This window comes from Humulus lupulus, chromosome 7 (genome assembly GCF_963169125.1).
Source record: "Humulus lupulus chromosome 7, drHumLupu1.1, whole genome shotgun sequence".
NCBI lineage: Eukaryota > Viridiplantae > Streptophyta > Magnoliopsida > Rosales > Cannabaceae > Humulus > Humulus lupulus.
Genome location: NC_084799.1, coordinates 46300633 through 46318917, shown reverse-complemented (window position 1 = coordinate 46318917; position 18285 = coordinate 46300633). Strand labels below are relative to the sequence as shown.

Here is an 18285-nt window from a genome sequence, read left to right as displayed (position 1 = left end):
CATAATATAAAAATATTGAATTATTTGTTTGTAATTTTTCCTTCTCGGGTAAGGATAGATATTAATTTTTTTTTATATAGAATATTATATTTAATATTTATTGTGACTGATTTTATATGAATAAAAATATGTTATCAATATAAAAGTATCAAAATCGATTTTCTGTTATAGGAAAAAAAATATCTGAGGTAATGACACCAAAATATACAATGCGTAATAAATATAGTATTATTTAATTTTTAAAAAAGAAAATAATTTTTCTTAAAAAAGACTTATAAATAATATACAATAAAATTATATTTCATCATATATATCTATTTTTGCATACTATTATTTATTATATAGAAAATCGATTACACTAAGTATTCCTAAAAGCTCGCTTATCTAACAGAAGTCATTGTTAATTATTACATTTAATTATTTCAATCATAGATGTCCAAATATATATAAAAATATAACATCAAATTTTCCATAACTAATAACAAAAAACAAATCAACGGTGATAAGAACAAGCCTTTAATTTCAAAAGATTACAAAAAATTAAAAAATCAACACAATGATGGTGTTTTTGTGCTGGGTTGTGTTGGTCAAATGTCAATGAGCACTTTCCATAGTGGCAAAGTTTAGAAATTTTTAAAAACAAAAACATAAAACCCACCCTATATACTTACACTGAACTTGGAAATAGAGAAATGACAAAAGAGAAAAACAAAATACCAAAAAAAAAAAAAAACGAAACAGAATTGGGTCTTTCCAAATTTCAAGTTTTAAGCATTATACCATTGGAAAATTCTCACCGAACCCCAAGGACCTGTCTCTGTCTATACCCTTAAAATTATTACAATGACAATATTGACATTTAATAATACTATACTATTAATAATAATAAATAAAATGGTGACTTTCCATTAAACATTTCTAAACAAAAAAAATTCTCGCTAACATTTTACTCAAACAAGCATATACAGAAATACATTACAAGATTTTCTTACTCAAATACAGAAATACATTATATCCAAACAGACTTACCTCTAATAGAGAGAACTCTAATGGAAAATGAGGATACGCACCTGAGACCTGAAACCATCCATTAAAACGTTTTGAGACTTGCGAATTAATATGAAAATGAAAAATAAATTAAATAAACATATACCTCAGATATGGAGGATCGGTCGGTGGAGGAGAAATGGAGAGGATGCGTTTTCAGACTTGCGAAGTAATATGAAAATGAAAAAATGCGATTGAGGGATTTGGGAGAGAAGGAGACAGTGCGGTTATAAACACGAAAAGTATTAGCGACGGGACCCGCCGCTATTAAATTTTTTCTGCCGCTAATTGTTGACGGTGAAATCTCGTCAACGATATAAGGTTAGAAAACTAAGACTATATTGACAAAGGTATCTCAGAAGAAGATGGAGAAAACTTGAGAGAGTAAATATGTAAAACTGCCATGGAGTCGAAATTGTATCTTATTCAAAAGCCTTAGAATACAAACAGTTTTCCCACCCCTTTTCTAGAGGGATGATGATCTATTTATACTGGAGCTCTAATGGCTCCTCATACATTGTGGTCCCAGGGGACAAGATTGTGCATAGGTACATTGTCAGGATAGTGGCACAGGTTGTGGTGGAGCAGAAGGTTATGGTGTCGGCCTGGTACATAGTCAGAGGTATGCATGTAGTGCTTCCACTCTCTGTACAAATCCGTACCTCCACTACTTGTAGGACACAGATGTCAGAGTCATGCCTTTGCCCTTTTCAGGGTTGTACATCCCGTGCATGTACATTCATCTCATGTCTAGTGGTCCCGCTTACTTAAATACCTTCTCTAGGTTTCTTCATATTTTAGTAAGTGTCGAACCATACTTCTTTCATCCTGACCCTATTTCCATGTATGAGACCTTGAAATAGGCATGTACGAGGCTAGGGGATGGGTCTCCCAAGGCGAGACCCTCGGTCCCTAGGCAAGTACCCATGCATGTATTGGGCACTCACGAGGCTCGGGGATGGGTCTCACAAGGCGAGACCCCCGGAGCCTAGGCGGCTGATGGCATGGGACGGCTGCATGTGCACGGTGGGCAACCTCGCATAGCGAGGCCCCAGGAGTCTCGACAGGTGCGCGCACACGATGGGCAGCCTCGCATAGCGAGGCCCTAGGGGTCTCGGCAGGTGCGCGCACACGATGGGAAGCCTCGCATAGCGAGGCACTTAGGTCCTTGGCAGACGCGCGCGGATGGTGGGCAGCCTCGCGTAGCGAGGCACTTGGGTCCTTGGCAGACGCGCGCGCATGGTGGGCAGCCTCGCATAGCGAGGCACTTGGGTCTTTTTGGGAACCTTTGCTAAGGCCTCCCATGAGACATGGGTCTCGCGTGGGGCAAGACTTCGGGTTGCTTGGTTTTCCCGAGGCTAATGAGGGTAACCCTCACTTTTTCTCTTGAGAATTGACTATGTCTTTGGTCAATTTTTGGCATTCACACTAATATTATTAAAAAGCTAATATCCGTGGCTAATAAAAATAAAAAAACTTCCCGGGCTTTTTATTACGTGTATTAGAGGCGGACTACCTGCCGCTAATAGTGGTAAGTCCGCCGCTAACACATATATTTATTTATTATTAAATACTCAAACATTATTAGCGGCGGACTACCGTGTCCGTCGCTAATAGTCTACACAATACAAGCGGACTGGGCCTGTCACTAATACGCCCGCCACTAGTGCCTGTAATTGTTGTAGTGATATATAATATTATTTATTTATTTAAAATTTATATGACATTAATATAAAGTTAATAAAAATAATTAATAAATTCTATAAATAAAACTAAGCAAACGTGCATATATATACTAAATACAAACAACGTGCAATATGCACGTTTGCTTAGTTTTATTTATAGAATTTATTAATTATTTTTATTAAATTTATATTAATGTCATATAAATTTTGAAATAAATATTCTATTTCAATTAAATAATTTATTTATTTTTGTTTATGTTTATGTTTGTTCTAGTTTAGGAGTGACAACAAGAGAATATATATTATATTTTTAATGTAATATTAAATATTATACGTGGATGTTAAATTTAAGTTTCTTGCTAGTTTAAAAAAAAATAATTTGTTGCTAATTCATAGTATATTATATTATATGTTTAATATTATATTATTCTAATAAGTGAGTTTAATTTTAATTAAATTTTATTTAAGTTATAAAACGTATGGTTTTATTATTTTTAAATAATTATCATTGTAAAATATCTGAAAAATATCATATTTTAATTTATTTAATTATTTATTATTTAAAAATAATTATTATTGTAAAATATCATATTTTAATTTTTTTAATTATTTATTATTTTTAAATAATTATTCTGGTAAAAAATCTCAAAAATATCATATTTTAATTTTTTTTAATTATTTATTTTATTTTATTTAAGTTGAATGGTGTACAAACTATCGTTAAATATAAGAATATTCAGTTAAAGTTAACATTAAAAAATTATGAAAACTAAAATTTTTCGATATGTACCACTTATTATATAGAAGAGATATATCAACATGTTAAATTATTAAGAAGCATAATAAAAAACTACAAAAAGAAAACCATAAATCCAGAACGTGGTAGTTTTTTTTAAAGAGTAATCACTACATGGTTCAACGACCTCTCTTTCAATGTGTGAAGGATAAAATGAGCTCTTTAGTAAATGGTTAGTCATAATCTTGTAGACAATAACCTGTAATTATTATCTTTGATATATTATGACAACTAAGACCCATTAATCCTAGTTAGTTGTCGTGACTAAATTATAAATCACTCAAATTGCCTATATTAAAATAATAATCCATATTATATATAGCTGCTAAATAAATGGACATATGAACCTACAATATAAAAATCTAATTTCCTAGCATTAATAAGATATTTAAGTTAAGTTTTTTTTTAATTATTATTATTATTATTATCATTTTTTGATATAGAAGTTAAGAATGGTGACGTCATGAATGTGAATGGATGGAACTATAATGTGGGACAGCGATTCCTCCACCGTCCGATTATTAATCACAGGCTATACTGCGTGTACATATGATGCCAAAGTGCGCATACAGAAAGAACAAAATCCAATTTTTGGTGTTAAACTAAATGGGAGTACTCAACATTTATAGATATCATATAAATTTTAAATACACAAACATTTTTTTTTGACGGAAAAGTACCCCAAAATTGTTGAAACGTAGCATTTAAATACCAAGTTTTTTTTATGGCATAAATATCCAAAGTTGCTAAAATATTACAATTTTACTATCTAAACAATTAAAAATAATTATTACAAATGTATTTGAAATTATAAAAAAATCATTAATATCATAAAAAAATATAAAAAATAACCTAAAATAATTATAAAATTAAAGAATAATTTTATCTAATGAAATTAGTAAATACATATATATTTTTTGTTATATTAACGTTTCTTAATAAAAAAATTTCTATTTTAATAATTTTTTAGTTATTGATTTTTCTTTCAACTGTCAATCAAAAATAATTTTTTTATTAAATAAAATATTTTTTAATTTTAGAGTTAATTTAGGTTATTTTTGTATAATGTTATATATAATTTTAACTTAAAATATACTTTTATTAATATTTGGTAAAAGTGCAATATTTTAGAAACTTTGGGTATTTTTGTCATAAAAAAAATTAGGCATTTAAATGCTATATTTTAGCAACTTTGAGTATTTTTTTCTTCAAAAAAATAAATTTAGATATTTAAATGCTACATATATAAATATTGGGTATTTTGTGGCAAATATCCCAAAACTAAACAAGAGCATATTAGGCCTAAATTTGTAGCCGCTTAATTACTAGTTTATAATTAGCACAAAGGTACAAAGACCATGTACTACTAATTACTTATTATAATATGTAGTCCTTAATTAAACGAGAGAGACAATAATACATTGATTTTTTACACAACAAATAATGTTTCAAGGTTATTATGGTCATGGTCACACACTCACACATGTACTACAAATTAATTACCTGAAAGGTATCATGTAGTTTTTGGGTACGTACGTAGGTGGGTGTGGTATTAATTATACTTGAATGGATTCGAACTTCATCAGAAGTCTTACGTTTTTATACACGATACCCTTTTTGTTGGACAAGGGAACAGCTCGAATTCCAGATTTGATCTCTAGAACAGGAAGGGATGTTTGACCCCCAAAGTCGTTGTTGCCTGAAGTGTCGTACTCTTGCACTTCCACTCTAAGCACAGCCAATTCTGGAACGCTTAATCGGAACTCGAACTCCTGATCCCAAGCTGGAGCCCATTCATCCTCAACTGCCTTCGTTTTCTTCATCTCCGACCGGTCACCTGGCACTCCAGCTATTCCCACCTGTCACATGCACCACCGATTTATATACCAACTATTATTATGTGTGTATTATATAAATATACGTTGAAACTCAGCAAGTATTTTTGGCAAAAGTCGATAAGCATGTCGTTAGATTTAATGGGAAAGGGTCTAGTCACCCTGATGTAAAGTATGACTTTTACCAACCAAAAAAAAACAATTAGTTATATATTACTTTCAAACTTATATTGCAAAAGTAGTCATTTCTTATACTATTTCATCGCAAATATAACATATATGTCTTCTATATAAAAAATGTAGATTGAATATACTCTTAAAACTAATTAAATAAATAGATATTTATTAATTATATTAATATATATATAAATATTATAAAATATTATTATTATATTAATATAATATATAATTTTTTTTATATACATACTTATTTTTACTAGATACAAACAATGTCATTTGCAAGTTTGCTGCTTAATTTTATTTATAAATACTATTAATTATATTTATTAAATTTATATCATTATTATATAAATTTTAAATAAATAAATAATATTATATATAAAAAATGACATAAACATATTAAATAAAAAATTAAACTAAAATATTATTTATGATTTTTATATATATAATATGATAATATTTTTATACATAAATGATATTTTTTTTAATAAAAAGTAAGATTATGTATATATTATTATAATAATATTTTTTATAATATTTAAATTTATATTAATATAAATATTAAATATTTAATTTTGTATTAAATATTATTATAATAATTATATTTTATAATATTTGAATTCATATTAATATAATTAGTATGAAATTAGGATTATATATTATTATTATAATAATATTTTATAACATTTAAATTTATAATAATATAATTATTAAATATCTAGTCTGGTACTATATATTATTATAATAATAATATTTTATAATATTTGGATTTAAATTTATATTAATATAATTATCATATATGTAGTCTTATATTAAATATTAATATAATAATGATATTTTATCATTTTTAAATTTATATTAATTTACTTAATAAATATTTATTTTTAGTTAGTTTTAAAAGTGTATTCTGTTAAATATTTATAATAATATGTTAAAATTAACAAAATAAAATGTTAAAACTAATAATTTATTTTATCTACACAGTAAAAATAGTTATAGAAAAGATATATATAAGAAAACCAAAATCATGACATTCATAGATGTAGATGGTGTGAATTTACTTGGTTAAACAAATAAAGGAAAAAAAGGCCATACCCTTGCAAAGAAGTCGGGTGGAGAAAATTGATCGAAGTGAGTGTGTCGAAAATCTGAATGCCAACCTTCACCCATATAAACTTTTACCTGCTCATGAGTACAAAACGAATTTATAATAGGTTGACAAAATTTGGCTAAAATAATAATAAATGATTAGAAAGGTTTTAAACATATATATATTGGTTATATTACAACTGTACTGTGACATTCGCGGATATATATACCTTCAGAATCATCTTAACTCTTCGATTGTCAGAAACAACATCATGAGGAATACTAGATGACAGTAAAAAGTCTGGCTTTTTCACATAGCCACACCCGCCGTTGGATTTGAACATTCCTTGCATCACCCATAGGTGCTTTCCGTACCCCTTTCATGGATATAATTAGCAGTCAATTTATTATTATATTAATGTTAATTTAGGGTACGGCAGTATTCTGTTTTATAGTACATGTGTATAATTTTATCACCTCAATTTTTTTTTTTAATCATGCTATTCATTTTAGTCATAGCCAGTATTCTACAAGTTTTCGAATCATCATGATTTATTGTGTTGAAAAATATGGTTTAAAAAAAACACTGGTTATATTAACCATGTTTTTGGCACAATAAACTATCCAACTTTTTTTAACAACGTGCGTAAAGTTCACTATAAATACAATATGTACACTATCATATAACAAAAATTAAAGTCATAACATATCCACATGCTAAAAACAGAGACTATACCGCATGCCCCTAAAAATTTACACCAAAATCTTATAACTAATAACATCATATATATGTTTTAGCTAGTGTAAGTGTTTTAAATTATGATTACATATAATAATGATATTATACTATTCTAAATTGAGTAAATCCAAATGATGATACCCCATTATATATATATATTTATATATAAATACTACGCTAATTAAATTAAGGGGTGATATATATATGTATATAGTGCATTATTACACAAGGTTGGTTGACCAAAATTGATAAAGTAGTAATTAATTACCTGCATGTTGAATGCAACCATTTGAGCTCCGTGCATCCATGCCAGCATAGGATTATAGTTAGAGGAGTCGAAACGCGTACCCTTGGGGTACACTCTCAAAAAATTTCTCTGAGTAAACCTATAACCCATCATTCCACCCTAATAAGTTCTTATAATATTACTATACATATATATATATATAAATTCAAAGGAGTGTATGAATATAACAAACTATAATTATATATATATATATTTATAATTTACTTGACAATATCAGCTCCGTGATGCTTGATTGCACTCTCTAGCTCTTGCTCGCTCAAGCTAAGCCGTTTGATCTTAACAGAAGAATTAAGATCAGACAGCCAATTTTGTAGAAGACCTTTGGGCTTCCCTGCATGGATAGCAATAAGCTGCTTATACTCAGGAATAACGTTTTCTTCTTCATCGTAGTATTCATCATCATCGTCGTCGTCGTCATTGTCCAGATTATTATTAGCATTATAATAACTAGCGTCGTCGTCGTCGTCATCATCATCATCTGATTGCTTGTACTTTTGCTTTCTTTTAGTATTATGAGTAGTGCTACTACTACCACTCTCATGTCGATGATGAGATTCACGATACTCTGGTGGCTTAGTTGAGATCATAACCCTATTTTTCAAGGCTGCAGGGGATGGGAATTCCTCTAGATAATCTGATCCTGGGCAGTACAGCATGGTCCCGAACGTCGTAGTCACCATCTACAAAACATGATTATAAAACAAGAGATTTTGCTAATAACACTCGATCGCATCACTACACTCGTAAAGGGTCTTAATTTGTGTTAATTATATATAAAAATGTATATATATATATATTTATATTGTCACCTCTGCCACTTTAGCTTGAAGATTTGGAGGGAGGTGATCCTCGAACGTTATGATAACAGGAAACTCAGATACTTTAAACGCATGTTCCTTAATAGCACGTAGACAATCCCCCAATGCCACTGAACTAGTCAGAGTCCTAATTCATTTTTTTAACAGAAACAAATTAATTAATATCCTAATTTAAGTTATAATTATATGTATATGTATGTGTAGCACATGAATAATAAGGCCAGGTTATGGTTATGGATAAATATACCCTCCATGGCGAACTTCTACATCGTTTTTTGCAGAGTTAGGCCACAGATCCAATTCGATAACTCTAACTCCTCGATTCAGTGCGTTAATGATGGGTTTAGTACTACTGTCGCTGCTGAGTTGATTTCCCGTTAAGTAGGAGTTGTGTCCAGTAAATAAGTAATAATGAGATAATGGAGCAGTCATATCATGATGCACCTGAAATATATTCAAACAAAAAAAATTAAATTGATATATATATATATATGTACATCAATCATTGCTATTAAAGTTGCTACATTGTTCTAGAATTTTAAAAAGAATACTATAAGAATTTCTAGAAGATTTCTTGAAACTTAGATTAGATCGGGAGGAGTTTAAATGTCTAATTCTTTATAATATAGAGAAAAAAATGATTAAATTTCCAATGGGTGATGTAATCTTATATTTGTTTACCAAAATGAATAGTATTTCTCTATATGTAGTGAAATACTATTCATCAAGCTATAAATATTTTATTATTTTTTTATAAAATTTTGTATATATATGAGTGTGATACTATTATATTTAATTATTTTATTTCATAAAATGAATAAAATATTTAAAAAATATATAATATTTAAATAATATAGAGAAAAAATAGAGAAGTTAGTGTATGGTATAATGTAAAAGTTTGAGGTAAATTATAAAAAAATATGTTTTGGTGATGTATTTTGTAGTACACTTTCTCTATAATATTTATTTAAAACTCACAAAAACATATTCCAGCTCATTTATACATATATTTATAATAGCTATCCACAAACTCCAATTAATCCATATCTACATTTACATATCTTTTATATAATATTTTAATATTATTATTTTTCTTTATAAGCTTTCTCTCTCATATTTAGTATATATTTATAATTTCTTTTTTCTTTTTTAATTATTTTATTTTACTTTAATTAATAAAATATGTTTAAAGATATAATATTTAAATGGTGTAGAGAAATATATAGAGAAATTGATGTATGATATAATATAAAACTTAGAAGTAAAATAGAAAAATGTGTGTTTTGGAGAAATATTTTAAAAAATAGAGTAGAGCATCCATTGGGAGTACTCTTAGTAGTATAGAAACTTCTAGTTATATCCTAAAACATGTGCATTAGAATAATCGAGATAAAATAATAATAGTCACTAGTGTAACGTCCGGTTGGAAATGACCACCGAATTTGGCACCTATAAATACTAAGTTCTTGTATTGATCATGTACCAACAAACTACAATAAAAAAAAATAAAAATAAAAAGCCTATTACCCTTTCTTTACTCTCCTATACAATTGTTCCATCATCATCAACGTATCAATTATAATTACCACATCTTTTCCAAATTTAGTAAAACTCTACTAATTACCTATTCTCATCTATTTCTTAAACCAATCAAACACAAAATATAATTATTATCTCTATTCCAAATACATAAACCATCAGTGGTACAAGAGCTAGGTCGATTCAAATACTGGACGTAATATTTTCCGCACAACATGACTACCGATTCCAACCGCTCTTCTCTACATCTTCCAATTTTGAGAAAAATATGATTTGTGGTCCATCAAAATAAGGACTTATTTTCGATCACAAAATCTATGAAAAATTGTTGAGGCAGGATTTACTATTCCGGAAGACACTTCATCTCTCTCGGAAAATCAAAAGAGGGCCTTGGAAGAGAATCAACAAAAAGATTCTCAGGCGTTATTATGCTTATAACAAGCTATGGCAGACGAAATTTTTTCCACGAATAATAGGCGCATCAACTGCGAAAGAAGCACAAGAAACGTTGCAGGAGGAGTTCCAACGAACAGTCAAGGTACGCATTGTTAAATTACAGAAGCTCAGAAGAAATTTTGAAAATCTTAAAATGAAGGATAATGAGACCGCAATAGATTACTGTTCTTGAATTAGAGAAATAGTAAATAAAATGAGAGCCTATGGGGAAATAATTTATTATGACAAGAAAATAGTAGAAAAAATACTAATTTCTTGTACAGAAAAATATGATGCAATGATCTCTGTGATAGAAGAAACAAAAGATTTAGATACTCTATCATCAACTGAATTAATGGGCTCTCTTGAAGCATACGAAAATAGGCGAGAAAGGCATAGTGAAAATTCGACTGAAAATGTCTTTCAGTTTAAAATTAATTCGCGATCTCAAAAATCTAAAGCTGATGGAAGAAAATCACTAGAAAATTTTAAAAACAAGAGTTATCAAGAAAAACAAAAAGAAAATAATGACAAGTATTCTCCATGTGACATTTGTAAAAGAAAAAGTCACTTGGAGAAAGACTGTTGGAATAAAGGAAAACCTCAGAGCCAAACTTGTAAAAAATTTGGCCACACTGAAAAAACTTGTCGTTTTAAGAAATACCATCAAGTTAATTTTTTAGAAGAGAAAAATGATGAAAATAATATCTCCTATGTCTGCCAAGCTGCATCAGAAGAAAAAGATACTTGATATTTAGACAGTGGTTGTAGTAACCACATGAAAAAAAATGAAAGCATCTTTTGTAGTCTTGATAAATCCAAGACTGGAGTCAAGATTGGTAATGGTGACTTCTTGGAAGTAGTTGAAAAAGACACCATTTCCATTGACACCGAAAAAGGCAAGAGATACATCAATGATGTACTCTTGGTTCCCAACACCGATCAGAACCTACTCAGTGTAGAACAAATGATTGAAAAAGGGTACCATTTTCATTTTGAAGGAGATTCTTGCACAATCTATGACAAGCAAGATAAATCCTTTCAAATTTCAAAGATAAAAATGAAAGAAAACAGATGCTTTCCTATACAATGGAGATACACAAGCAATGTCGCAATGCAAGCGCAAGCAGATGAATCGTGGCTATGTCATAGAAGGTTCGGGCATTTTAATTTCCATGGGCTAAAGATCCTCCAGCAGAAGAATATGATGCAAGACCTCCCAACAATCAAGGAGCTCAACACAGTCTGTGAAGGGTGCATGCTCGGGAAGCAACATAGACAACCTTTTCCATCCGGCAAAGCTTGGAGAGTCAAGAAGTCACTAGAGCTAGTCCATATAGACGTTTGCGGGCCAATGTGTACTCTATCAAATGATCAAAATAGGTACTTCATTCTCTTCATCGATGGCTTCACTAGAATGACATGGGTTTACTTTATGCAAAATAAATCGTAAGTCTTCGATATTTTCATGAAATTCAAAACCCGTGTCAAAAAACAAAGTGGTTGCAACATCAAGACGATAAGAAGTGACAGAGGCAAAGAATACACTTCTAATGAGTTCAACAAGTTCTGTGAAGAAGAAGGCATGGAGCATCAACTCACAATTGGATACGCTCCAGAACAAAATGGTGTGTCTGAGAGAAAAAATAGAACTGTTATGGAGATAGCAAGAGCTATGCTCATGGAGAAGGGTCTTCAAATTTTTTTTGGGCAGACGCAGTAAGCACTATAGTCTACTTGCTCAACAGATGTCCAACTAAAGCTGTGCAAGATAAGACACCGATTGAAGCTTGGAGTAGACGAAATCCATTAGCAAAGCATCTCAAAGTATTCAGTTGCATATGCTACTCACATATTCCAAAAGAGAAAAGAGGCAAGCTAGATGAGAAGTCTGAGAAAGGAATTTTCTTAGGCTATAGTACTCAATCAAAAGGCTATCGAGTCTATAGCTTAGGAACGAAGAAGCTCATAATCAGTTGAGACGTACAATTTGACAAAGATGCGACATACAATTGGGAGACAGAAGAAGTTGAAAGATAGACTGTCAACATTCCTCTACTGCCAAGACAAGAACTTGATCAAAATGATGTTCCAACTCAACCAACCACGTAGGAGCCGACACAAGTCATAGAATCCCCACCAGAATCGCCACCACTGCGAACGAGATCTCTAGCAGAGATCTATGAAACATGCAACTTAGCGCTTATGGAGCCAAAAAGCTTCGAAGCAGCTCAACAACAAGAAGTATGGAGAAAAGCCATGAATGAAGAAATAAAGATGATTGAAAAGAATGAAATATGAGAACTCGTAGATCTTCATCAAGACAAAAGCACTATAGGAGTCAAGTGGGTTTACAAGACAAAGCTCAACCCAGACAGCTCGATTTAAAAGCATAAGGCAAGGTTAGTCGCTAAAGGATGCTCACAACAACATGGAGTAGACTACAATGAGACATTTTCTCTAGTTGCATGACTGGACACAATAAGGGCCATAATTGCTCTAGCCGCACAAAAGAAATGACAAATTTTTCAGCTAGATGTAAAGTCAATATTCCTCAACAACTGCCTTGATGAAGAAATATATGTAGAGCAACCTCAAGGGTTCGTGGTGCAAGGACAAGAAGAAAAAGTTCTCAAATTAAAAAAAAGGCTTTATATGGCCTGAAGCAAGCTCCGCGAGCCTGGTACAACAGGATTGACAACTACATCATTGAACAAGGATTCAGGAGGAGCAAACGTGAGCCAACACTCTACATCAAGACTCAAGGTACGAGTGACACACTTGTTGTCTCTCTATATGTTGATGATCTCATCTATACATGCAACAATAAGGAGATGATCAAGAAATTCAAAGAAGACATGATGAAGAGTTTCGAGATGACCGATTTGGGATTAATGCACTACTTTCTCGGGACCGAAATAACTCAAAAAGAAGATGGGATTTTTATCTCACAAAAGAAATATACAGAGACACTCTTGAAGAAGTTTAAAATGGAGGGATGCAAGATAGTATCAACTCCACTAGACAACAATAAAACATTCAAGAAAGAGGACGACTCACGAAAGGATGATATATCAAAATTTCAAAATCTAATAGGCAGTTTACTCTATCTAACCGCTACAAGATACCATGCATATATAATGTACGCGGTTAGTCTTCTATCAAGATTCATGCATGATCCGAGTCAAGTTCACTACGGAGCAGCCAAATGAATCCTTAGATACTTGCAAGGAACGAAGCATGGTGACACTCCAGACTCAAAATTAATTGGCTACATAGATAGTGACTGAGCAGGATCAATTAACGACATGAAGAGCACGTCAGGATATGGTTTCACACTTGGATCTAGAATATTTTCCTGGGCATCTAAGAAACAAGCAACTGTTGCGCAATCCTCAGCAGAAGCAGAATATATTGCAGCAGCTATGACTACAAGCCAAGCTATATGGCTCAAAAGAATTCTTGAAGACATGGGAGAATCGCAAGAGGAAGCTATAAAAATATATTGCGATAGAAAATCAGCAATGGCAATGACAAAGAATCTCGTATTTCACAGCAGAACCAAACATATAAGCATCAAGTATCACTTCATAAGTGAAGCTGAAACAAATAAAGAAATAGAGCTAAAGCATTGCAGGACTGAAGAACAATTGACAGATATATTCACTAAGGCACTACCAAAAGGAAAATTTGAGCTATTGCGAGACATGATCGGAGTTAAAGAAATATTTATCAAGAAGGAGTATTAAAGTTGTTACATATTTCTAAATTGTCCTAGAATTTTCTAAAGAATACCATAAGAATTTCTAGAGGATTTCTAGAAACTTAGTAGTATAGAACCTTCTAGTTATATACTAAAACATGTACATTAGAATAATCTAGATAAAATGATAATAGCCACTAGTGTAATGTTGGTTGGGAAATGACCACCAACTTTGGCACCTACAAATACTAAGTTCATACTACTCTCCTATACAATTGTCCCATCATCATCAACCTATCAATTATAATTAACACATCTTTTCCAAATTTAGTAAAACTCTACTCAACTATTCTCCATCTATTTCCTAAACCAAACAAACACAAAATATAATTATTATCTCTATTCCAAATACATAAACCATCAAATACATTTAATTAATCACCTGGTAATGAACTTGACATAAAAAATAAAAAAGCTCCAATAGCATGATAGATATAATTTTTTTGAATCCCATGCATGCCCAATGGTTTTTCAACTCTGAAAAATTAATCAATTTGTTACAAAAACATATAATAGAAGTGTATCGTTTGGCAAAAAGAAGAGTGAGGAGTGGAGGATTGACTTAACCATTTGCTATGTCTATATATGCACTACAAGACAGATGTTCATTTATCCTACACAAATTAACGAGATATATATGAATAAAATTGAGACAAACAATATTCTCCTTTCCACTCATAAGTGTGCCCAGCTCTTTAGTATTTTTTGTTTATTATTTTTAATGTAGTTCTACTTTGTTTCTATCATCGAAAAATGACATCGAAGAATAATGAAATTAAAAGAATGATAAAGCTATAAAATGAAAATAAAATCATAATTTCCCCTTCAAAAAGTTCAACATATATTCTTTACCATAGCATTATGGTGATTTTGTAAATAAATTTATATATATGATCGATGATACCAAATTAACAGGAGAAAAAAACTAGGGTTGCATATATGTAACTACTTTTCCGCCATAACTAATATGTATGTGAGTTAAATATTTTATTGATTTTTAGAAATTCCTTAAATAAATTATTAGCAGCCATTAATATATCCTAATTTGTTATTATTAAAAAGAAATATCAGAAGTGTTAGCAATTTTACCGTAGACTTGTGAGGTTGATTGAGATCGCCAAGGAGATATCTGAAAAAAGCATGCAAATGGAGGCCATTTCTGTGAAAGATCTTGAGATGCTTAACACTATTGAAAATGGCTTCAGCATCTTCTTTGGTAGGGTTTTCTTCTTTTTGGACCTGTTTCAGAAACTGAGTCAGGTGATCCACGGTCATAGTGCCATTCTCCGAGTACTCGTTAAAAAGTCTCTTAACGTCTTCTGGTGGATCTATTGCTCGAAGCTTAAATCTTCTTTTGAAACAGAAGCACACCTTGAAAGACTGTTTACTTTTTTGATAAGGATTATTAGTAGTAGTATTCATGATGATGATGATGATACACAAGCTAGCTAGCGCTATACATACATATATATATATATATAAACACATGAAGTGATAAGATGTGTAATATACAAAAATTAGTTATATTGGCAAAATTAAATAATCTTAATTGGCTTATTTTCGGATTCTTTGGCATGGCGTTGGAGCAAAGTGAGCATCTATGCTCATGCGCAAGCTATAAGGAACCTTTATTTAAATTTACTTATCAACATCTATATTCCCTACTTTTTTTTTTTTTTTTTTTTTTTTGTAACTGATCTGAAACACGCTACTGCATGAATCTTTATCTTATTTACATCACTAAAAGAATTTTTTCTTTCTTCTTTCCTTTAAAGAAAATATATATATAAAAAAAAAAAGAATAATTAAACAACAAAATATTCAAAGTCTTCTTCTTGGTTTTGACTGTTAAGGAAGAAGGGAATGTAAGAAGGGACTGTAGTTTGGGGTAAGAACTACAATAATTAATGGCCATGGTAATTACAATTTTCAAGGCGATTATATATATTCAAGGGCACATGAGATTGACCTAAATATTTTAACACTATCTTAGAATTTTACATTTAAAAAAATATTAGGTGTATATATATAAATATACTCACAAAAATTCATATCAAATAATATAGTTAATACTACTTTAGTTTGGTGAGATGCAGAACGATAATACCAATTGATTTCACAAGGTATTTTAAATAAGATAATTTTTTTTCTTCATGTTAGTTGATTATCTAATTGAAAACATATATATTAAAAATTAATACAACAGAATTAATTATTTCATTATAATATTATTATAGGAAAATATAGCCTTATGAAAATACTTCAAATAGTGTTATCATATTTTATATATGATAGTAATATATATATTTATATATATATAGTATTCCATTTATTCTTGGAAAAATTTACATAATACACTTGATTTCACCAAAATTAGCTATTCTACAAGGACTTCTCCTTTGCATTAGATTAGGCTTCAAAACTGTCTCCATTGATACTGATTGCCAAAGGATTTGTAATGACATCACTACAAGAGAGAAGGTCTTTGCCAGCACAATTCGCGAAAAGCGCCAGCAAAAACTCAATCTTTTGCCGGCGTTCATTTGCGTCGGCAAAGATTTATCAAAATTGGACGGGGAATTAGTTAGGTACTTTTGCCGGCACATTTCACCTAACACGCCGGCAAAAATCAACGTTTTATATTAATGTCCATGCACGGTCCACTACAGGAATTTCAAGAATTAGCGACGGGTGACTCCACCGCTAATAAGGTCTAAATCCACCGCTAATAAGTATTAGCGGTGGGACTCCGCCGCTAATACGCCGCGTCTAAATATTTGTCGCTAATAATGATTATTAGCGGCGGACTGACACACCCGCCGCTAATAATCATTTATTAGCAGCGGGTATTAGCGGCGGAGCCCGCCGCTAATAACTTTGTCAGAGGCATTATTATTAGCCGCGGGGTCCGCCGCTAATATTGTTTTTAAATTAAATTTTAAATAAATTAATATTTATTAAATTTAATTATTTTTAAAAATAATTTATAATATAATTTAACAAAAATAAACATTTAATTAATTTAAACATAACTAACATTAAAATTAATATAAATAGTTTTAATATTTATCAACCTAGTAAATATCACTATTGTCATTAAAAATAAACAAAGTATTAATTCAGTTCAAATATATAAACTAGTAACTAAATAAAGTCATTAAGATTAATATTGAAATTTTCCTCATCTTCAACATTTTGGTTTGGCTGTGAGGACGACGGCTGTGACGGTGGCTGTGGCGGTGAGGGTGACGGTTATGGCTGTGGCGGTGAAGGAATATAAGATGGTTGTGATGATCGTCCGAGCATGAGGTCCCTAAACAGATCTTGAGGCTGTGGCTGCGACCCGCCTCTAACCTCCCAATATCTAACATTAGGTGGCGGAGGCTACATCGATCCTCCTGGAAAATCGGTAAAACTAAAATATAGTGGAGGAGACTGGGAAGAGGGTCCAAAAGTGTATTGGTTTTGATACTGAGGAGGTTGTTGCGACGACACATGTGGCGGATACATTGGGTGAGGCTGGTACAACTGCTGTGGCGGATACTGTGAAGGAGGTTGGAACTGCTGCTGTGAAGGAGGCTGATACTGTTGTTGTGAAGGAGGCTAGTGCTGCTGTTGTGGCGGTGTATGAAGGTCAGGATTGGCAGTGTTACTCTGAGAAGACGAACCACCTTCGGATTGTGGTGGAAAATGCCTCTGCATAAAACTGTCAAACATTGGGTCATACAGTTTACTGGGATGCACAGTTGTCGAAGTCTCAAACGTCTCATGAATTGCCTTCATCATCAAAGCCATAACTCTCATATCTTCATTAGGCGTAGCAGCAGTATTTGCTTGGGACTGACTTTGATCTGTAGAGTTAGAGGATGTCTTTTTTGCCTTCCCTTTCGCCCTATAACCCACTCCTCTTTGGTAGTCAGATCTCTCCCTGAGTACTTTACTTTAGTATCTCGTATTGATCGACCGGGGACGAATCAACGCCAGATACATTTAGAGATGCCTCACTCTGCTGTTGACTTTGCCTCTCAAGCTGTGTCCTCTGAACCTCTGCC

The 18285-nt window shown here is 31.4% G+C and overlaps 1 protein-coding gene across 1 annotated transcript; it reads right to left on the bottom strand.

The window, feature by feature from the left end:
* Positions 1-4854: 4854 nt before the first annotated feature.
* Positions 4855-15681, bottom strand: LOC133791562 (phosphoinositide phospholipase C 2-like). Its single transcript, XM_062229484.1, has 8 exons — positions 15323-15681; positions 8744-8940; positions 8488-8623; positions 7883-8358; positions 7640-7757; positions 6863-7009; positions 6639-6725; positions 4855-5387 (listed from the first exon to the last, which is right to left on the bottom strand). Exons 1-8 carry the CDS (start codon positions 15653-15655, stop codon positions 5085-5087), a joined length of 1797 nt encoding a protein of 598 aa, XP_062085468.1. The 5' UTR covers positions 15656-15681; the 3' UTR covers positions 4855-5084.
* Between the last annotated feature and the right edge of the window lie 2604 nt (positions 15682-18285).